This window comes from Pararge aegeria, chromosome 10, assembly GCF_905163445.1.
Source record: "Pararge aegeria chromosome 10, ilParAegt1.1, whole genome shotgun sequence".
Lineage (NCBI taxonomy): Eukaryota > Metazoa > Arthropoda > Insecta > Lepidoptera > Nymphalidae > Pararge > Pararge aegeria.
The window spans coordinates 17854202-17879030 of record NC_053189.1 but is presented as its reverse complement, the minus strand read 5'-3'; the positions used below and the strand labels follow the sequence as shown (position 1 = coordinate 17879030).

Sequence of the window (24829 nt, the reverse complement as noted above, 5' to 3'; positions counted from 1 at the left end):
AAGATTCTATACGTCGTAAGATCTACAACGTAACCGACACGAAGTCTTCGGCCTCTATCGGCGGGTGTTTACTCCTTAAGATGGAACTAACAAGCAAAAAGGCAGGAGACAAAAATTGTACCGATTACACCCACTCACATGGGATGAAATTTACTCGCTAAAGCACGGCATCATAGGAAAGGAGAAGTTACATCCACTCACATGGGATAGATGGGAAGGAGAGTGCGTAAAATTGTGGGAGAATATCAACATTTAGTCCCTTCACCGTGACAAAATGTCTCCAACCCAGTGGCGTGCATAGAGAGTATGCAGATTATATAAAATCTCCTTAATTTAAGGATAGGCATTGTAAGAGTAAAAAAAGCCGACCCTAAGTTATTTATAACTGGTACTGGGGATTTTCTACATTTTATATCATCCGCATGACTTGCGCATACCTGTGCACGCCACTCTCGTACTGGGGATTACGCGTATATCATCGGCATACCCTGTGCATACCCTCTATGCACAGGATATGCAGATGCTGCTCCTACCCATGCTAACTGTGCTGGAACCCTATAGCTAAATCTGATTTCCGAACTTAAGACCAACCAGCAACGACTTTAATTACCATCGGTGCCAACCAGTCATCTCCATTAAAATACTTTCCGCTATTTATTGCATGTAGTCGACATTGAAGGTTAGCATCTGTAAAAAGTGGTATTCAACACGACCCAAGACTTCCATATCATAAGGCCATAGTGCCAGAGGAGTTGTCATAATTACACGAAGAAATACAAGAAGATTAGTTTGCTAACGCTTTTGCTACTGAGCAATCCTTAACTCCGCTTCCGAAGAATCTCTTCTTGATGTTTACGAGAGTGCACGCTCCTTTACTCATGACTCCACTTACGGATGAGGATAGGTTTAAAAGTGCGGCGATAACGCTGAACGCGGAGGGTAAGTGGATTGTTGCACTGGACTCCCTGCTTCTGTGTACAACACGGTTGTTGGCTGACTGCAGACTTCTATAGTTGTTTATACCACCGACGTCGACTTTGCTGAAGAGTTTGAACTGGAAGGGAAGGTATTGATAAAATTTTCGCTTGAAAAAGAATGAATAATAAGGCATGAAAAGACGAAAAATAGAACAAGGAGTATTGATCAAGAAAAAAAATTAAGCTTTATAATTATTATATAACCAAATATCATCGTGGTCGACTTTTTCGTCATTACACTTCAAAGTTTATGAGAGCTTTTATCAAAGTTACTTAGGTTCTTGAGTAAGAAAGTCTAGATAGGTACGTCAAAGTATAAAATTGAATATTGCTTGAAATGCTAGATATATTTTAAACATACAATTTACAATAAATATAATATTATGACGTGAAAATCGGATGAGGCGTCTTTCCTTTTGTTTTTTTATTATGGCCTCTCATGGGACGGAGCTTGCGTTACTGAGTTAGCGAGAATGAAGCATGGATCTATAAAGTATTTCACCTGTGTATCCGAAATTCTAATCGGTTTGTCCATGACGATCCAGGTGACAACCTCCTGACAGTTCGGAGTGGTGAGCGAGCCATGATATGTGTAGAAGGACTGCATATTTGAACTAAACATCCGCCTAAAGTAAAAAATACCAATCAATACCTACATATTACAGTCTAGAGGCCATAAGGGAGAATTTGTTTTAGACATATTTAAAACTAAAATAGGTAAAATAGGTAAAATGATTTGATTCCTACTGATATACATCAGTAGGAATCAAATCATTTTAAAAATTTAAATTTCTGGTTCACAATAGAACTGTATTAAGTTATTCACTTTGTTGGTGTTCGTTAAAGCGTTTTATCCTGCAGAATTGAAGGTCATTCTCATCATCCCAACCTCAGAACATAGAGAATACCAATTGCTACAGTTTGTCGCCGCTGGAGCACGTTTTACATCGCCTGTCTGTTTGCAGTTTCTCGATCTCCGAACTATGTGGATTTTTAAATCTTCAAATATTCATAAAACTTGGATTTAAATTATATTTTTTTGATGGCACTATAAGAAACCAAATTGAAATCAGTTCAAGCACTTACGAAAATATCGGGCTGAACTGATATGATGTTGAGATCTCAGTTAAGTTAAAAATATCTGACACAGGTATTTTAATACTCATTCAATAGCTTATAACAGTCCATTGTAGGACTAAAGAACTCCCAACGGGAGATTTTGCCCATAATAGCCATGATGGGCAGACAGGTCACAATAGATGGTAGTATTAGCACGAAGGACATATTGCCTAAGTCGCCTCGTACGACACAAGAGGAGGGGTGGTGACAACTGTTTTCTGAAAATCCAGCACCATATATTTGAACACTTACGTTAGATCAATTACGGAGGCAGGAACAGATCCTTCATGCCTTTCCAGGAGCTCTGGTATAACTGGCTCCAACTCCCCCAGTGCGTACTCATTGTCTTCAGAGGCACTATACACCTGAACATCAAAATAGGATTATACAAAGAATTCGTCTTTTTTTCAGGAGTTCCACCTTTTGAAACTTCAAAATTATCCTTCAATCAGATTTTCATGAAATGTTACTAAGAACAGGGACCAGCTCCGTTCTGCGACAAGTCGACATTGCATTTGGTTATAAAGTGAGTATGGAATGAGAGGCGGGTCCCATTCCATTTTAGTTCTGCAATTTACGATTGACATCTTCATAGGTTCTAATCTTGCTAATTTCGTTGTTAGGTTGCGTATCGGTTAAATTAGAACAATTTATCCGAACCTAACCTAGCAACAAGGTAATTTTTGTTGAAATTACCAAGTTTTACTGTCGCGTAATTTAGTCAAATTATGAATTGAATAAAATAAAAACGTATTTGTCCAAATCTTTGTATGTAGTGGCTCTATCACCAGTTTGAATGCAAGATTCTACTGAGAAGCCGGCAAGAAACTCAGCTGTTGCTGTTTTCTAAATTAATTTTATAATTCAAAGATTTATGTAAGGCTTTATCTTCTTGATTGCTGTAATAATCATGATATGACTAATGATGACAACTGCTATGGTGCCTTATATCTTGGTGGCTCCGCATGCCACCTCTCCGAACCTCACTTCCTCGAACTGGTGATAGAGCCACTACAAACAGACATACTGGATGTTTCAAAATCGCTTATAATCGGCCTTATCAACAGCCTATGCTGAACTAAAGATAAAGGCCTCTCCCATTTCTTCTCAGTTTTGCCCATAATCACCACGCTGGGCAGACGGGTTAGTGATACCAGTATATAGTAGTAGTAGCATAGAGGACGCTACTGCCCGTTCTCCTTTATATTTCTTTAGTCGCTTCGTACAACATCCGCGGGAAGAGAAGGGGTAGTGACAAATGTATTCTGGTCTATCTTACGGCATAATAGGTCTACTTCAATAAATGTTTTATTTTTATTTTGGTGTTTTACCTCGGCCAGCATTGCGATAACCGACAGGCCGTCCGGACGCTCTACAGCTTCTTCCACCGTGAGCCCGGTCTTTACATGCACCATGTGGATTTCCATCGGGTACCTGAACAATATGTGTGGAATGACAAGCTGCTCCCAGAAATTATTGTGTTGTTTACATAATTAGTTAGTGTTTGATTGAATATAGTCAGAACTAACTAGGTTAGTTTGTCGAAGTTAGTTGAAAGGGTTAACTATTGTTTGTTGGATATTGTTAATGCAGTAGAACTTTTCAGTTTTAGTACAGTTTTAGTGCCAGTTGTTCGGGGCATTACTACAAAATGATATATATATATATATATATATATATTTTAAACTTAATTTGATGCACCAACCCGTTCCTTCGTCTTTTCCAACGTCAAAGGTTGTCTTGAAGAGATCGCTTTAGTGATAAGACCGCTCTATTTTCTTTTCCAAGTTTCTTCTGTACATGTTTTTATTTTGTACATAAGTGTGTGTGTGCAATCAAACTTTCATACAAACAAACATAACAATTTTTCCGGCCTAAAACATTGCGTGCGTGGTTGTTGGTGTAATTACAGGCACATGAGACTTTAAAAAAGCGGATAGAGGAATAGTTCAGTGGGTAGAACTTCGACTGCACTTGCGGTAAACCGAGTTCGAATCTCAGCGAGCACCTCTTTCTTTTCTAAGTTTCGTTTTAAACGATTCAAATCACTTGCTTCAACGGTGAAGGAAAACAAACCCCAGAACAAACCAATAATGCAGTCACTGTTCTATTACGTCACCGATACAGGCTAATTCTACCACAATATAAATAGAAAATGTCTGGCCGAGGTCCTTATTTTAGGTCTATAATGATCTACAACAAAATCCCAAAGTATATTACAGAAGAAAGGAATGAAACGGCATTTAAGCGAAATCTGAAACATTGGCTTATTCAAAATTGTTTTTATGGCGTAGACGACCTTTTTAAAAATGATGCTAAGACCTCAATTACATGATATTTTAATTATTAATAAAAGTGTGACTAGAAATTCTATAATTATTGTTAATCGAAATTATTCTTATGTTTTAAGTTGACAAATTCTAATATTTTGATTTTATTTTTCTACTTTTTTCCTTTAGTTCTAAGTTGACATATTTTAATACTTAAATCAATTGTAATAATAAATTTTAATTTGGATAAAAAATTTAAATTAAGTAAAAAATAAAAATTATTTCTACTAATTTTATTGCAATGCCCCGGCGGGGCGTCATGTCTCATATGTATGTGCATGTAGCAATTTATAAACAATAAACAATACAAAAACATCGTGAGGAAATGCATGCCTGACAGTTGTCCATAATGTTCCCAAAGGTGTGTGAGGTGCACACTGGGCCAGTGTGTGGCCTTAGCCCTTCTCATTGATAGAGGAGACCCGTGCCCTGTAGTGGGCCAGTAATAGGTTGGTATGATGATTATGATGATAAATAAGACTTAGAACCCTCAGGTTTGCAGACACAGGGCGTCATTTTGTAGGACTAGTTCCTTGCATGCCCTGCGAAGTATTTCCCTGCTTATTTTCCACTGTCAATTGTTACATTAAAAAATACTGTGTACCTTAATGTTCTTGCACATTGTTCAAGATTGCATGCGCTGTGCGCATGCTTCCTATGGTGCGTGTAAATAAAGGCAAATAGTTGGAAAATCCAAAAGTGCACGCCTTATAATCTCATTCATTACAATAAAATTGAGATTATCTGTTAATTTGTAAAAGTATTTATTAAATAATAGTTAAACAACATCTAATTATACCGTGAAAAGTAATAGGCTTCTATTCCTCAAAATACTGAAAAAAAACAAACACGATAAGAGACTGGATCCGCACATACAGACACACGGACGTCCAAGATAGAACGTTTTTTTAACAATTTTTTACTACTTAGTCTAAGTAAAAAAAAGAGATTTAAAAATATCATGAGTTTTAAAAATAGTGTTTTTTCTCAACGCAAAAGCAATGAAGAATAAAAAAGGTGACATTATGAGTTGGAGAATCACTCGGTGTGCGTAAACTGACAGTAATCTGTAATACCCACCTCAACGCTTCGGTTATGAGGCGTGCAATTCAATTTGGTAACTTAACTTCGTAAAACTATACCGTAACAACTTTGAAGTCTAGATCTTTATTTTTTCCGCTTTCCATCCTTGAAAAAGTTTTACCCACACATAAATAGTGCCTTTAAAGGTCTTTTTGAATAAAGAAAGTCCTGAATTAATTTTAAACACTCACTTCATGCCGTCGATTGCGTGTTCGGACAGCCAGTGCAGGTGAAACTGTACGAAACTGTAGTTACCCCGCAGTGGCCCGCCGGACACCACCGGGGGAACATCGTCTTCTACTATTGTCCATTTTACTATCAACAGAAATACTCATTTGAGTACAATATAAAAACAATAGTTCAGTATAGTATATTCTAGCAGTATAGTTGAGGTTTTCGTGAATGCGGGGAAGTTATGCCGCCACGCAGCATTAAATGTTTTTCAGTGTCTTGGTGTTTATCTGTATAGCGTTTTTATAAATGTTTACATAATTGTAAAGGGATGGTGGTAACTTCGTTCGCCAACTTAAACCTAAAGCTACGCGGGTTCCAAAGGCGCCCTGGTCTAAGAAGAGCGCACAACAAACTTAGCCGGGTAAAATTTTTTTTTTTGTTATCACCATGTCGCAGTAAATTTATATTCAGCTATGAAGCTAGAGCAATTCACACCCAAGCTTTTTTATCGTTTAAATAATCCTTAATATTATAATAGGATTTTTCTGTAAGCTTACGTTTTATATAAACTATTAATAATAATAATTACATTATTATTATTTTTTTTTTTATAAATTTTAATAGTGTTTTTTATTTTATTTTTAAGCATTTTTAAAAAATTTTAAAAAATTGAAAAATAATAAATGATAGAAAATAACATAATAATTACTTTAAACAAGCACGAGGTCGTCTAAAGCCACCAGTTACTTCGCCAGACCAGTTTACTCACACGTGTGTCCGTTATTGACTGCAGAGGCGTTGACGCTGCCGTATCCCCGGAACACGAGGGGGCCCTGGATGTGCGTCTGAAATTTGTCTATGATGGCGCTGCGAGACATGATGTTGATGGGCGACTGCTTGTAGCCATCTGTGCACGCGCCCGGCCATTTTGTTTCAACTGTCAAAACAATTAGCTTTAATTAGCTAGCCTTATCTTAATATATATAAATCTCCTGTCACGATGTTTGTCCGCGATGGACTCCTAAACTACTTAAACGATTTTAAATTAAATTGGCACACCGTGAGCAGTCTGGTCCAACTTAAGAGATAGGATAGCTTAGATCTTTAATTATAGTCGCAATTTTATTTTATTGCAAATTATTTGTCTATAATTAATTGACAGTCACATGTTATATATATATATATATACTACTATACTCATTTAAGGCTTAGCGATACTGAATACTTTAAAAACAAAATCTAACGCAGACGAAGTCGCGGGCAACAGCTAGTAGTTATATATGCTGTGATTACTAACTACCTCATGCCCTTGCTAGCCCTGCTGGACATAGGCATCTCCCAACTGGAGGATTTGCTGACAATCACATCTGCCACCTCTGTGTTACTACACATTGTGACATTGTGTAGTAACATAGAAGACGATGTTGCCCGGTCTCGTATAAGCACAGTTTAATTAATTTATTCATTTTTATTAAGACTACCAACAAAATTACATGTATTATAGTTATGAATAAAGCTAGCCTTAGGTTACTAATGACACATAATTTCCCTTATTAATTATATCCTTATATCCTTTAACAAGGAATATAATTAACGTGTGCACCTGCTAAAGCACGGAACATGGAATAGGAGAAGTTTAACCCCGTTTATTATTATACATAAATAAATAAATATACTACGGCAATACACACATCGCCACCTAGCCCCAAAGCAAGCGTAGCTTGTGTTACGGGTACTAAGATGACTGATGAATATTTTTATGATTTATATATACATAAATACTTAGAAAATACATATAAACACCCAGACACTGAAAAACACTTAATGCTCATCACACAAACATTTTTTGTTTTCACATTTTCCAGTTGTGGGAATCGAACCCACGGCCTTGGACTCGGAAAGCAGGGTCGCTGCCTTCTGCGCCAGTCGGCTGTCTAAACATATATTATTTTCACAATGCTCTGAGAGTTAATATGATTAAAGTCTTTATTTGTATACCAGAACATTAACATATACAAAACTAGCGGACCCCAGCGCCATCTGTCGGGCTGATTTGTGAATCTAAACCATCCAGGGTTTCACCCAAACGCAAACCAAAAAATTGATTCAAATGGGTTCATTTAGATTTAGGTCCGTTTAGGAGGAGTTCAGTGACATACACACGCACACAAGAAATATAAAGATATAATAAAAACAGAAACATAAAGGAAGAAGTAGAATACAAAAGGCGGGCTTATCCTTAATAGCGATCTCTGCCAAGCAACCTTTGAATGAGGGAAAATAGGATTGATAAAGCTGTGATAAATTTGTATCCTTTCCCCGGGGAGATAACTGTCTCCTGCCCATGAGGGCCGTGCAGCAGTGGACTGTAATGGGCTGTTAACCATGATGATGAGGAGTGCTGATAAAGCTTTTTGTGACAACTCGTCCGGGAAAGAACATGCCATGCTCATGCCGCCAAGCTGTGTTACGGTCTGAAGGTCGTGGTCACCGCTGTTGCAGGCACATGGCAAGACAAGGTTATAAATTCCTGAAATGCCCCTGCCGGGTTCTAATTCGGGACACGCCAAGGAGCTCGTCAAAGGATGATGGTGAAGTCATGCTGTATGAAATTACTTACAGTCATAAGACCACTCCTCTCCGTTTGTAAAACCTGTAACAAAAGAAAAGCTCGTTAGGTGTGTTTCGTTACCATAAACTTAATAACAATCTAAATATCTTGCACCACGAAATTATCGATGTTAGACAGTTTTATATGCAATAGCAACACTGCTTCAAACAGCTGTCATGCACGTCTTTCTCGTCGGAAGTTGGAGCTGTGCGACTCAAAAGTGACACCAGCTGTCATTTTGGTAACTTCAAAATAACCAACCGTTAAAAACGAACACGTCGCGCGTGAACAAAACACAAATCATCGTATTCTATCGAAAGGTCCCTGTATCTGGTGGAAGATCAGCGAGTGCAAGCAGCAGTCCAAGGTACGTACGTGCATTGTATTGTTGTTGCCTATTCGAATCGTCTAACATCGTCATCGTCAGATTCAAAATTAGGGGTCTGAATTCCCACTGTAGCACAGGCCACCAGGTGCGAGTTGCTACAAGGTGTATAACTACTAAAAGCTGAATGCATACAAAGTGTAAATGAAAACCGAAATAATACTTCAGAGATAATAGAGGTACATTATTATTGCATCTGAGACTTTTCTGTAGAACCGAATCGCTAATAGTTTTTCAGTAAACCGTTTTACTAAAAGAATTCAGATACAGTGCTAATATCACTTGAAAAGTAAAATCAAGTGACTCCGGTCACTTGATTATGCACGTGTCGATCTTTTATCTTCAATAGGGTTGTCTTAAGTAAAAACTTAGAATGTTTTGAATTAGGTTATATGTTAAAATTAATACGCTTCTTTAAAGTTAATATTTTTATAGGTTGATTCCGGATGAAATGTACTTATGCACCCTTCATCAGTTTTTCGTAATTCCTTTAAACGTTGTCCATTATATAAAAAGGCGCTTTCAGCAGTCCGTTCCTGTGTATTCTTAGATCTTTAAACTACGCAAATACTTATTTCGGTTCTTTTTTTTAATAAATAGAATTATTCAAGAAGCACGTTTATATGTACAATACATGTACAATATTTGCAGAGAAACACTAATAATTTTAGAGGTTTCGGGTGTGATTTCGTAAAAAACATTTTTTTCCGGTAACATTGCAAAGAACCATACGAGATAGATCAAAATAATGTACTACAGTATTGTACAACTTAAGAAGGTCTATAAAAATCCTCGACGGTATATGTTTATCTCCAAAGGTAAACCCACGGTAACTATTTTAAAACAATTTTTTTTACGACATTACACATCGCCAGCTAGCCCCAAAGCTACGCTTAGCTTGTGTTATGGGTACTAAGAATATATGACTGAAGAATATTTTTTTAAATGATGTGCCTACATAAATACTTATAATATACAGATAAGCACCCAGATACTTATAAACATTCATGTTCATCACACAAACATGTTCCAATTGTGGGAATCGAACCCACGGCCATGGACTCAGAAAGCAGGGTCGCTTTCCACTGCGCCAGTCGGCCTTCATATAGATGGCATGGATCTCCTCACAAAATGAGAAGGGTTTAGTTTTATAATCAATTAAAAAATTACAAATACTTTCGTTAAATAATTCACAGTAATATTATCCAACTTTCAACAATACCTACGTTAATATTTAAATATCCGAATGCCTGTGTTACGACAAAATCTAATTTGCAACGTTCCCGGTGACCCCGGGGGAAATGAATACGAGAATCCTTACGACACGACAAAATTGCCTATTTACGTGTCGCTACGTACAGCTACTGTGCAAATTAAGAAACGTCTCATCTGGTTTAGGTTACATTCTATAGAGTCCCAAGTGTAACTATTCAAGTTAACAAATGTTAAGCTGAGTTTTTAATTTATCCGCGTCATTATTAAATTCTTTTAAGGCGCTCTCTCAAGAAAGACTTAAAAGCATTGAAGCGTATCTGACTATATCTACGGAGATCAGTAATGGCGTTACAAAAAGTAGATAGATAGATAAATTATTTATTTGTTTAAAAAATATGTCATAACATAAACTACATCAACTGTATATAAGAATAATACATAAATAGCTAATAAAAATTACAAATAATACATATACATATAAATGTATATATGTATGTATGTACAAATATAAGTTTATGACTCCGTAGATAAATACTATTCTTTTAAACGAGGATAAAATAAAATTGAATATAAAAAACAAAGAGCGTGCAACGAGTAATTTATAAATCTACCAGTTATGAGAACTAAAATTCTTTAATTATAATCATAAGAGAACGAAAGTTCCTAATAAAAAATAGATAAGTAATTATGTTTCATTGTTTCTTAATAAAATACTAACTGTTGCCCGCGACTTTGTACTTTTTCTTTTACGGATTGACACTTGCCGATCAACTCCTGAAGAGTTGCTACGGCGCCACCGAGGGAGTGGGGCGAGCGCGAGAAGAGCCCCAGGGCTCGACGACATCGGGGGGAAGGTGGGAGACGTCGACCCGAGGGTGCCTCCTGCGAGGACTCGGAGCTCAGTTTGACGTTAATCTGACTATGCGACTTCGTCCACGTTTGTTTTTGTTTTTATAGCATCCCGTAGGAACAGTTTATTTGGGAGATGTGTGACATTCGATTAAGTCAGCTCTTAAGGTGACGACCTCGCTGGCGCAGCAGTGAGCGCTGCGCATTAGGGTGGGACGTCCTAGGTTAGATCAACGGAACAGGCAATTTGTGAATTTACAATTTCTGGTTTAGTGTTCCGGTGTCATGTCGAAATCGACTAGGGGGTATGACTACAATACTTTCTAACAGCTATGCCCGCTACCTGCTACTACTGCATCGTTACTTACCACCAGGTGAAATAGCAATCAAGGGCTAACTTGTAGTGGAATTAAAAAAAAATTTTTTTTGGCTAACCAGTTAGGGATGACAGTTATATTAAGCCCATACGTTCTACGCGACATCGTACCGTAACGCTAAATCGGTTAGCCTCTGTTGGCAGGGTGGCTAACTAACTAACTACTAACTAGCCTCCGCCGAAGCCTCACACCAGACCAGACAAGAGAAAAATTCAGAAATTATAAATGCCTAAATTGCCCCGCCGCTCATATTGCGCCAGGTAGGTCGTCCATGATAATAATGGATTGTATTTTTTTATACCAATAAAAAAAAGGAATTCCTGTGAGTAGGTAAAATAGTAAATCGCCCCCTTCCTCTTATTCAGTTTTACTGTTTCTGAGTTAAGAAGATTCCCACCCCATAAGAGGATAAATTAATAAAATACTTATTTGTTTAATCGACTGCGAAAACGCAACGTTTTCGCAGTCGATTCATAATCAGTAGCCAGCAACTGAGATTGTAATCGAGTGCAAGTTTCACAGATAAAATCAAAATCTAGACAGGTATAGAAGGACAGATTATACAACTGATGCAATCAATGTGATAATAAAATCTTTCTTATCAGGCGGTTGCCAAGAGGGCCAGTGTTCTAACTGTCAAATACAAATAACCAAGCACCAAAAAAAAAGACTGTGCTAAAACAGAAACTGTGTTTTTATAATCATTAAAGTTTTTAATGTTTTACAATAAACAACGTGCTAAGGAATTGCGAAATATTGTTGAATGGTGCATAAGTATATTCCATAAGGAATCACCGTGTATAAATATTAAAGCAAAAGAAGCATATTTTTCCATAAAAAAAAAAAAAACAAATGATTCTAAGTGTTTACTTATGACAACCCTATTGAAGGTAGAAGACCGACACGCGTATAGTACCTACGCTACGCGACGCGTATCTAATAAAGTGACAGGAGTCACTTGATTTTACTTTTGCTTAACTAAATACTAAAGGTTTTTCGGTGTTACAGATGAGTTTCAGAGACATCAAATAATGTACCTCTAAAGCCTCTGAAGTAATATTTCGGTTTTATTTACACGTTGTATAATATTAGCTGTATAACTACACACTCACGATGTAAACCAAATAACTGTTACAATAATTTTATCATTTATTATATATTTTTTTTTTTTTTTTTAATTATTAACAATGCTTAAAAATAAATTAAAAAACACTGTTAAAAATTTATAAAAAAAAAAACTTCCACCCTCCGCTTGCGGGGCTTTTGAATACCCAAGCAACCGGTGGTCAGGGCTCCAGAGTGTGGAACCTCCTCACAATACGCGCCGTTTCAAGGACTACTGCCTTCTGTATAATTATTATTACAATAATTATTATTACGTACCAATAATAACTGTTTACTGTATAACAAAGACAATTATTAGGTACCAATTGAATATACTAAATATAGCGACACAACTTTGAATAGCAGCTGACTTTATCTGTCTCGCTCGGGTACAGTCGGCGTTCCCGAGTTCACCCGATCGAGCATTTCACTTCAGTGACGGTTCAGCTTAACTTACGGATATACGGAAAAATTTGTATGCGGTGCGACAAAATAAGGTTTTACTTCTACTACATCTTTTATTTATACTTAGTAATAATACTCGTATATTTGCCATGCCTGTCTCAAGGAACAAACGTTTTATTTTCTACTAAGTTGTTTTAGTTTATCCCACGGTAACCGTTTATTTTTCCGGGATAAAAAGTATTATTTTTCCGTGTTCAGGGTAAACCTATCTCTATGCTAAATTCGCTCGGATCATTTTAGTTGTTAAGCTGTACATAGATAACAAAAGTTATTCTTTGATCCCCCGAGATCGTTTCCTAAATGCTTTTCCGGTATCAAAAATGCAACGGATATATCCAGGATGCAACCAATTTATATTAGCTTTCCTTGTACGTTTACTTAAAAAAAAAAGTATCTACATTAAAATATCTGTAAAGAAAGTATATTTCTTTAGAGTTTCAATATTGTATCACTAAAATTCTCCCGCGCTCCAAGCCGTCGGCAAAGCAGTTCAAAAGTTATGATAAAACAGTAACAAATATGGCAGTCAGAAAAAGAAGATTTGATGTGTCATTGTGCGTGACTTATAACGGATATAACGGAATAAATAAAAAACCATTTGTGAATTTACTTAAGAAATAAACTTTAAATGTCGTTTTATAATAGGTTTTTAGTTCTAAATTAATATAATCTAAGTAAATTATGCATAATCTTTGGTCTTTATAAGTTCTAATGGAAATTCAAAATGATAGGAAAACAGATAAAAGAGGAAGGTTATAACAAGAAAAAAAAATGGCGGGAATAAACTTTAGATAACTGAGATAAAAGGTAGAGACTTAATATATTTATATAATACTAGATATTAATATACAGGACACGTCAGTCCTGGCGTCGATTCCTGTATCGGGCCAACAATTGTTAGGTTTGAGTTTTTAACTAGCAACATTCCGCGGGTGTGAAGTGCGACGTGCGCGGGGCGTTTTCACTGTTTTTGGATACAATACACTGCATACAATAATGACTGAATGAGGATTCTATGTGCTCTTAATTCAATGGTGACATACTAGCATACGGATAAAGGGCCAATGAATTTATGAAACTATTTAGCATTTGATAAGGAAACCAAAGGAATTTCATTATGTTAAAGAACCAAAATATACATTTACCTTCTTGAATAAATAAATAAATAAATAAATAAATATACTACGACAATACACATATCGCCACCTAGCCCCAAAGTAAGCGTAGCTTGTGTTATGGGTACTAAGATGACTGATGAATATTTTTATGAATAATATACATAAATACTTTAGAATATATATATAAACACCCAGACACCGGAAAACATTCATGCTCATCACACAAACATTTTCCAGTTGTGGGAATCGAACCCACGGCCTTGGACTCAGAGAGCAGGGTCGCTGCAAACTGCGCCAGTTGGCCGAATGGAAAAATCTTGCAAAATGTTTGGCTTAGATAATACCTGTCGCTTTACTAATTATGTGGTAAGTTTGTCTACTTATTTAACATTTGTGTTTATACGGCCGTGATGTCGCTAGTGTCCGATAATGTGATGCTTATAATATTATGCTACGCGGATAGTATTATATAATATTATATATATAATATTATGCCCCTCTTTAATTACTAGCTGCGCCCCGCGGTGTGACCCGTGTTTTTTTTTATTTTTGAAGTAAAACTTTCAATGCGTATTCCAACAAGGTAACGGTACCATAGATGGGTATTTATAATATCCGATAGATTGTCATATTGTGATTGTGTAATTCAATTCTGCTGTCGCCAACGTCCATACCATGTTGAATACACCGGTTCTCGTCCGATCACCGAAGTTAAGCAACATCGGGCGCGGTCAGTACTTGGATGGGTGACCGCCTGGGAACACCGCGTGATGTTGGCTTTTTGGCTTTGTTATGAATATATAAAATAAATAAGTAATTTTTTTTAACCTTGTTTTAAATACAATAAAACTTATAACGAAAAAGAATGTCAACTCGGTGCGTATTTTTAGTGAATATTTTACCTGCAGATTCTCGGTGAAAGCTTTAGAGCAGACAGAGTGTGAGATGAGAGAGATGTCATGATCATGAAGAAAGAAGAAGAACACAAAAGGCGGCCTGATCCCTTAAAGGCGATCTCTGCCAGGCAACCATAGAATTAGGAAAAAAGAAGAGGAGAATAGAACATTATGAAAAACTCTCAGGCATGCAGGTTCCCTCACGATGTTTTCCTTCACCGTTGAAGCAAGTGATATTTCATTTACTTAAAATGCGCATAATTAAGAAAAGTCAGGTGCGTGCTGGGATTCGAACTCGGCCCCCAAAAGTAAAGCATAATTCCTAACCACTGGGCTACCACCGTGGGTGCCATATTTATGTTTCCGTATTTTAATGATAAACCAGACCCAGTTTTCAGTTTTGTCTCGCAGTATTGTTTTATTTCACGCTTCATTTGGGCGTAGGCTCTTATCTGTTTTGTTGTTCAATACAAATTTAATTTTATTGTGTTTTTTGTGTTTTTCGGCAGACTTCACAAAAGGTTCAATCAACTCAACATCTACTTCACAGATAATATAAGGCGGCGCATCGCGGCGGGTCAGGGTATTTTTGGTATAGCCAAAGAAAGTTTGTACGGAAAACTTATTATAAGTTGGACGTAGTAAGGACGAAGTCATTTTAAATATTAATTTAACACAACCACCATGTACACATTTACACTTTTTTAATTACTTAAAACTCACATAACTTAGAAAAGTGAGAGGTGCTTGCTGGGGTTCGAACTCGGCCCTTCGAAAATTAAGTCGAGCTCCTACCACTGCGCTATCACCGCTTCATGGTGCGTTTATTACATGAGAATCGCGTCTATGTCCGTCTACTACAAAAAAGATATTTTTGAGGTCATCATTCTTAATATAATTCCTGACTTCAACCTATAGAAGAAAAAAAGAGAAATCTTTTTTTTATTCCAAGTAACCTATACCTAAGCTATAAGTGATGACAGAAAATGTAAAATTCAGAAATTTTAATCTCCATGAGATGGGCCTGGGACTTCCAGCTTATAAGATCACAGTGAACCGGTCGATCCATAGTCAAAGTCAAAGTCAAAAATATCTTTATTCAGGTAGGCCCATAGCTGGCACTTTTGATGCGTAAACTACATTGAATTACACGTTAACTAAAACTAAAGCTTCTAGGGTTCCAAACGCGTCATGGTCTAAGAAAAAGACCTATACAAACCCCAGTCCACCACAACGGGTGTTTTTTTTTTTTATCACCATCTCACATTGTCATTTGAAATTATTAGAAGAGAAGCCTGGTTAGAGCAATAATATATCCGATGTACCTACGTAGATATATTTTGGAGACTGAACATAAATAATAAATGGCTCGGCGACAACGTGATACGTTATTGTGAAGTGATGCTCCAAAGCCTATTGTGATAGCAGACGTCTATTCAACCAAACCGATCCGACCAATATTGTATGAACATAGTTTAGTGTTGCGTAAAGGGCAGTGACAACCATTCATTATAAACATTTTTTTTTATCCCACTACAAGGTAGCCCTTGACCTATTTCACCTGTTGAATAATGTTGCAGTCTAAGATGGTAGCGGGCTAACCTGTTAAGTTGTACCGGAACCGTTAATAGCTTGGCGGCACGGCTTAGTTGCGGCAACTAGGCACGGCCGAACATAAGTAATTATAAACACAAAGTCGATATAAACAGTCGACTAACTTGAACCGGACATAATAAATAAATTAGTGATATCTGCATATCGTCTGAGAAAAGTACAGAAATCCTTTATGGGGATGGGTATATGCTTTTATAATTATTTTATTATGGATGATACATATATTATTTGGTTATTATTTCCACTTGTGCGGCAGTGTTCTGAGAGTTGATAAAGCTGTGGGAGAAGATAAATTTTAATCCTTTCCCCGGGGAAAAAATTGTTTCCTGTCCATGCTAGCGGAGTAAAAGCCTCTCCCAACGGCGCGCCGGTTTTCCCGTCATCATCATGCTAAGCAGACAGGGTAGGGTAGGGTAGCAGGGTAGGTAATCACAGTGAAGTGAGTTTCTAAGGTTTACCTATATACGTTTTGTTATAACGTATAGTGCCTATATATTTTAAGATTGTTGTAGTGTACCTATATTTTGTTTTTTTTTGTTCTTTTCACATCATTTTGTTTTTAACGACAAGGCTGCTTGGAAGCAGGCCACTCCGCTCTCATCTCTCACAAAACAGATAAGTTCCCAAGATTGGTAAACTTAAATCTTATCTCAGTGACAGAACCCAAAGGGTTTGCATAAAAGACATTAAGTCGCAGGGGTCGGCTACTTGGCTCGGCTACAATGGGTGACCCACAGGGTTCAATTTTGGGTCTCTTCCTATTTTTGGTGTATATAAATGATCAACCACTCCATGTCAGTGACACCTGTGACATTGTACTGTTTGCAGATGATACATCTCTATGTCGCATGTGTCGCACTGGTTAACTGTCAATAATTTACTTTTAAATGCAAAAAAAACTAAGTGTGTAGAATTTATTTTACCAAATGTAAAGAATGTTAATAAAAATATAATAATAAACGGAGAATCACTAAAAATGGAAGATTCCACAGTTTTTCTGGGCATGACCTTAGATTGTAAGATAGGACCCCTTCAGTGGGGTACCCATATAGATACACTAGCAGGTAAACTAAGCTCGGCTGCCTACGCCGTCAGGAAAATTAGACAGATTACTGACGTAGAAACAGCAAGACTTATTTACTTTGCGTACTTTCATAGTATGATGTCTTACGGGATCTTATTATGGGGCAAAGCTGCTGATATTGAAACTATGTTCAAATTGCAGAAAAGAGCTGTACGGTCAATATATAAACTTAAATCACGTGAATCTCTCCGTGAAAAATTTAAAGAAATAAGTATCCTTACGGTAGCCTCACAATATATTTATAACAAAATAGTATTTGTAAGACCACATATTAGTCTTTATAAACAAATAGTGGATATAAACAGTCGCTTTTGCTTTTTCGGAAGGACACTTGCCGATAACCACCTAAGGGGTTGCTACGGCGTCACCGGGGGAGTGGGGCGAGCGCGAAAGCTCGCCATGAGAAGAGCCCCAGGGCTCGACGACATCGGGGGGAGTATGGGAGACGTCGACCCGAGGGTGCCTCCTGCGAGGACTCGGACCTCGGCTCGGTTCGACGTTAATCTGACTGTTGGTGGACTTTTGGACTAATCATTGTTTAGTCCGAACGCCCCCGTGACCGTGGTAAGGATCCACGTCCGGATGACGTCAGAAATCGGGGCCCTCGTCTTCGCCGGCGAAGACGCTGTGAATGTTGCGTGTGTGTGTGTTGTTGGGACACGTTGTCGGTAGTTATTTTGTCGTCAGGGTCGTCAAGGACATGCTTCGGACGTCGCCGCTTTGGTTCGACGTCGGGGACGGGGGTATAAGTGGACGCCTCGACCACTAGGGGGTTGGGGTGTCGGACTGCATTTTCAAAGTAGGTCTTTGATAATGTTTTCATGTACTGGGCTATGGTGGGAAGATCGAGGTCTCGGTGGAGATCTACGTTGCGCATGTACCACGGACTGTCCGTGGTCATACGCATAAATTTGTTCTGCAGGACTTGAAAGCTCCTGTAGGAGCTGTGAGGGCGATGGGCGAATACGACGCTGGCGTATGTCATAATGGGACGTATGCACGTTTTATACAAGGTTACCTTGTGACGGAGGGAATATACAGTCGACTTACAAGAAATGGTCATAAATTAGTGACATCTGCATATCGTCTGCAAAAGGTGCAGAAGTCATTCGTGGGACTGAGTATACGCTTTTATAATATGATTCCTAAATCCTAAAAGATTTCCTAATTTATCAGGGAATATTTTTATTTACACTTTAATATAATATGTGGTGAAAAAAAACAAAGAACTTGGACAGAGATTACAAAATCATCCTTTATTTTTTATTTATGTAATTCATACATGATTTTTACTCATAGCAACTAGATTCGCATTTTTCTAACCTGCTATCTTGGCAATAACTGTCCCAATAAAGTTTTATGTTTTACAAGATAGGTATCATATAAGCAGTTATTGTTGTGATAATAAAAGTAGAAATATAATATGAAAAGTATGAAGTGGAATCCTCCAAAGTGGCTTCTGATTTAAGAATAAATTTGACTGAAACAATATCAATATTAGTAGTAACAATAAACTTGTAGTGACGTTAATAATAAACTTTAGTAGGCAACATAATATTGATGACTCGCTCAAACAAAATTTTATATAATTAACTCTCTAAAACAATCTTTGAGATATTTCTAAATATGTGAGAAATTTCAAATAAAACGTAAACGTAATATTATACGACGTATAATATTAAGGATTACATACGAAAGAATTCCCGCGAGGTTTTTAAAAACCCGTTAAAATATCGTACGCGGTCAAAAGCTAGTTATTGATAGTGTTAAACAACCAAACTGTTCTCCGTACTTAACAAGATCAAGTATACTTTTCAGCCATTAAAAGTTCATTACCATGCATTTACATAATATTATGTGGTGGTTTACATTTTTTAAGTAACCATAGTAACCCAGACTTTTTTTAAACCGACGACGCAGTAACCACGGCGTGTTATAAGTTTGACGTGTACATGTGTGTGTCTGTCTGTGGCAGCGTATTTCCCGAACGGATTTAGATTTAGATTTAGTTTTCCTTGCTTCAAAGATGAATTGACGAAAATCGGTCGAAGATGGACGCTGCCACAAAATGGCGGATTGAAAGCTCTTGACTAGTAGAATAATGTACACGATAGTGACTTACGCGGGTTTTTTTTAAATTTTAAAGTTATTATTTTACTGTTGATGTTATATCAGAACAATGTTTCATGAGCCTTTGTGGGGTTTATTATTTTATGCTTTCATAACATGATATCTGATGTACCATTCTTCATAATATCAACCCATTACCAGCCCACTACAGGGCACGGGTCTCCTCCCACAATGAGAAGGTGTTAAGGCCGTATTCATAGTTAATATCACTTTTCACATTTTATAAATATTTTCATTTTAGAACAATTGATAGTAGAAAATTGAAGGTTAGATCAATATAATATAATATTATAGAATGTCGCAATAGTCATAAAATTTATTAATTTATCAATTAGTATATTTAGAGATTTTTAAAAAACTTTGCAATTTAATATATATTTTTTTTAAACTCTTGAATTTTTACTTTGCTATTCACTATTGATCCGTTTGAAAATATTGGAAATAAATAATCCTACTTAATTGATTATGATATTTGCCACTAGATACGACCTAACATATACCTTACGACCAAACCAAATTATTATTTTTAAACAGCGGAAACTACACAGACGTCTGACGTAAGCGTTACTTCCGTCAGAAAAAAATCAGAGTATTCGAGGATGGTTTAGATTCACAAGTTTTACTTAAAAATTGTATGTATATGAAGATAAGCAAGAATTGCTCGATTAAATATACCTAATTAAAAAAAATACTTCCTCGTGTTATGTTATAGTTTTTCTTGAAGGTTTAAGGAAAGGTTTGAAGGATAGTGCAGTTATTGCACTGACCATAAGTGTTGCGTTGCAATCCACGCAATACAACTCCCGTATTACAACCGACAACATCGAGTTAAGGACACGGTCTCAAGTTAAGATTTACCGATACTTGAGAATTTATTTTTTATTTATTATTTATTATTTATTTAGCGATAAGGCCGCCAAATTGTACGTTCTACCTTATTGTGCTGTTGTATTTGTATCTCTGTAAATTTTCTCTGTGGTGTACAATTAAAGTGTATTCAAACTTTGTTCCTAGCGAGGGTTTCAATACCGGCGTAGGGTTGTGTTAGAGCAACGAAACTGTGACGTCGTAGTAAATTAAAAGTAATAGATGGTTATTTAAACAAATAAAATTTATTATTATTAGCGGTTAGGGTTACTAAAGTGGGACAGTTTTAATACAATTCCATAGTACATTGATTTAATCATTAACTGACTTTAACTGCATTTAAGAATTATTATTTAAACAAAACTTATTGCAACATAAATTAATTCTTCAATGACTTTGTAAATAAGTGACTAAGGTTTATTTCTATTTATTTTAAAAGTTAAAGTGTTTTTACATGGAGTTAGATTAAAGGAAGGAGAGTAACTAATAGGCTACTTTGTAGGAAAGGAGAGCGTTTTAAAAAAGCTGTAATAAACGCGGACTACAGCTACCAATTACATAAAATTACGGAATTGTGTAAAAAATATTGAACGTTTTATAAAATACAAATTTATAACGCTCGCATTAAGTCTTCGACAATAAATTGCATTGAATACACTACATCCATTCATATTATTATATTTTTTTTTCTGTTAGGGGTACGTCAGTTATCCAGTACCAACACCCCTGATCGGTTCCTACGCGACATCGTACCGGAACGAGAAATCGCTTAGCTGCACGTCTTTGTCTGTAGGGTGGTAACTAGTCGAACCAGCCCAAAAAATTAATTTTCTTAATCTTTTGGGCTTCTTAATTAAATTAATCATTATTCTTAAATTCCCAAGCTGCCCCTGCCGGGGAGTGGACGCGGGACCTCCCAATTAAAACAACAGTGTTCACCGCAGCGCCAGGAGGTCTTACTTACCTAAAGTAGAGTGGGCACGCGGCATAACATTTTTGACATTCATTAGGCTGATGATAATGTTCAAATTATGGAATACATAAATTATTTGTTAATGTTGTCGTTTTTAATGATATTATTCTAGGTAATTAATTTGCAAGTAGGTAATTTCACGTCTGTCTATTCTGTTGTATTACCTACATTTTGTCATTTTTACACGCTTTATATTAGCTTCACTTGTATGTTTGTTTGTAACCGACTTCTTTGGGCGCGATTTTGACCCACTTTAAACGGTCAGATTTCTTTCAAACTTTGTAGACATATCGAGGACCGATGACAATACACTAATCTGAAAAGATTATTCCAATTTTCACTATAAAAAATAAGATTTTTTACTAATTACTACAGCGCCATCTAGACCCAAATGTAAAAAACCTATGGCGTTCGCGTACCTAACAAATTCCACAGAAAACATTAAGCTACTAGATGGTAGAGGGCGTTAGCTATTACTTTTTAATGGCCTGTTTTAAATAATAATTAGAACTTGCATTTCGAGAGACGGGCATACTGAATAAAAAAAAAAATATTTTATCTCTTTAATGGTGGATGGGTTACCGATTAATTTTGCTCTAATAAAAATAATAGATCAAGAAAAACTAAAAAAAATCGCTATTATGAATAAACTAAAAAAAAGAAATTAGTGTAATTTTGTTATACCAAGCGTGTTTTTTAGTTTGTTTGATCTATTTAATTATTTCATACCAGTCTTATAATCTAAACAATATTTCTTTTACTTTTTAGAAGAAAATAATAAATACAGACAATGAAAATTTCTTATTTTTATTTTTAAACATACTTTACAGTAATAAAACATTGTTTACGTCATAGGATAGGTTAGAAAAAATTATGTTTTTATGTGTTGTCAAATATCTAATAACTACCTATACAAACAGTAAACACATTTTGTAATACAGTTTGTAAGCGATTGTATATGGGATTCTTCCATATATCATTACCACTCAAATCCAAATTCAAATAAAAAAGTCATTTATTTCAAGTAGGCCTACATCATAAGCACTTTGAAAACGTCAAGTCAGTCTGTTTTAGTGACTTAACCACCGGTTCGGAAGGCAGATTGCTCTTTTTCAATATCATTGATATCCTACCCCGGAAAGGAGGTGAGAAGGAGTCCCCCCTCCTCACCTCCCGGGGTAGCCATTTTACTAATATTTTGTGTTTGAGTTTGTGTTTAAAAGTCTGTGCTTGACTGCGATCGCAGCTGTTATGACCTACACATCTGTGTAGGTTAGCATGTTCAACGAGGTCCTGGGTTCGAGTCCCGGGTGCTGTTTTACTGTTAAGAAATTATGAAATTGGTGTTGTGCACGCGTCAGGGAACACGCAAAGCCTGTGACTGCCGTCTCACCTGGTGGTAAGTGATGATGCAGTCTAAGATGGTAGCGGGCTAACCTAACGGGAGAGTATGCAGTTATATTTAATCCGTACACCTAATCGGTTTCTACGTACCATCATAGCGGCATGTCTTTGTCGGTAGGGTGGTAACTAGCCACGGCTGAAATCCTTCACCAGACTAGTGAAAATTCGGAAATAATAAATTCTCAAATCTCCCCCCCCCCGGGAATCGGAACCGAGACATTCAACTTAAAACCACAGCGCTCACCGCTGCGCCAGGGTGGTCGCAGAGTGCTAGGCGTAGAGGATAAAGGCTCTTAGGTCACGGGTCTCCTCTCTGAAAGGAAGAAGCAAAACGCTTCGTACGTGTTGATGGTATTTCAACAACGTAACGGTGCAGATTCTTTCGGTGTCTCGCAGTTTTATGGTAGAAAGGAGATTGTTTAACCGAATCGAATAGCTCCTCAGCACACTCTTAATTTTGCAAGCCCTTCTCATTATATACATATACCCGAACCCTGTAGTGGGCCGATAATAATTGCTCTGGGATCGAACGATTATCACTGACAGGTATATTACAGCTAATAGACCTGATATAGTGCTAGTCGATCGATCAGTGCGCCGTGCAATAATTGTTGTTACTGTTCCACATGACGATAATCTGGTGAAAGCTGAAAAGGAAAAAGTATCTAAATACCTTGCTCACGAGATAACCGCCATGTGACATGTGTGTAGAGTTGACCGTTATGGTTCCGATATTCGTTTTAGTAATGAGCTTTTACCGAGAACTTTCGATCGAAAACTTAAGAAGCTTTCTCTCAGTTGTTGGGTCAAGGGTCAGATACAGAAGGCAGTAGTCCTTAAAACAGCGCGTATTGTTAGGAGGTTCCGCACTCTGGAGCTCTGACCGCCAGTTGCTTGCACCCCGCAAGCGGAGAAGTGGATGAATTTTTTTATACATTTTTAATTGTTGTTTTTAATTTAGCATTGTTAAGAATTAAAAAAAAATGAAAATCAATTAATGATCGAAATTATGATGATGATTATTTATTTATTTATTTTTTTATTTTTTTATTAGGAACAACAGACAGTCATGCACAAAAATAACAAAAAATACATCTAAAAATAAAATAGCATTAGCACAAGACCCACATCATTGTCCACGAATTACTAAACTTATATTAAAAAATAGGGCTTCATAAAAATTTTAAAAGAGATTACAGTTATTACAAAAATAATAAATAATTCATCACTTATAATGCACTAACTAACTAACTACTTAATACGACTTATTATTTAAACTTTTTATATTTCAGATTGCTTATTACCAATTTCTTGAAATTGAAATGATGAAATGAAATAAAATACAAAGTAATTAAAAACATTTACATCTAAAGTAATAACAGATTTTGATGGGTCCACTTGCTATAATGTAGAGATTATTGAAATCAAATCGGGTTGTTTATAAATGTTATTTTTCCATCCTTCCGGAATAAGTACTTTTTTTGTAATACACACAGTGTATGTTTAATTTCACGGTGTTAAGTAGTTAATGTGTGGAAGCGTAACAAACATATAAACTGGCATTCATTTGAATATATATTATCGATGAAGATAAATCGCGTGGTCACATACGCGCAAAATTTTTGATGCATTCAGAAAATTTCACACATCCGATTTTCAAAATCCGACTTAAAAAGAAATATATTGCTAGCTGCAGCTTCATAAATATAGTACACATACTTTTGTATGTTTGCTACGCATAAAATGAATATATAAAAATAACGTACCGGTCATAGCAGCAAATAGAAACACTGGAATCACCCACATTTTTTTAATATTACTAAATTACTCGTAATAAAAATTTATTAAAACTATTAATTAATAAGTATTAAAATAAATGCATTCAATTAAAAATAGTTATTATTTTATTTTGGTTTCTTAATACAATAGATGACTTCACAGTTGTTATGTTAAATTACTTTTATTTCTTATTAATTGTCTATTTGTTATTTATTATTATAACAATAAATGCATTCAATTAAATATTGTTGTTTTGTTTTTTGGATTTTTAATAC

General features: G+C 36.2%; 1 protein-coding gene and 1 non-coding gene across 2 annotated transcripts; one reads left to right on the top strand and one right to left on the bottom strand.

The window, feature by feature from the left end:
* Positions 1-400: 400 nt before the first annotated feature.
* On the bottom strand, positions 401-24593 carry LOC120627141 (putative carbonic anhydrase 3). The gene is made up of 8 exons (XM_039895008.1): positions 24542-24593; positions 8304-8336; positions 6453-6620; positions 5701-5824; positions 3428-3530; positions 2349-2461; positions 1480-1603; positions 401-1054 (listed from the first exon to the last, which is right to left on the bottom strand). Exons 1-8 carry the CDS (start codon positions 24579-24581, stop codon positions 785-787), a joined length of 975 nt encoding a protein of 324 aa, XP_039750942.1. The 5' UTR covers positions 24582-24593; the 3' UTR covers positions 401-784.
* LOC120627173 lies at positions 14468-14586 on the top strand. The gene has a single exon (XR_005658897.1). It is a non-coding gene; the product is annotated as a 5S ribosomal RNA (ribosomal RNA).
* Positions 24594-24829: the final 236 nt, after the last annotated feature.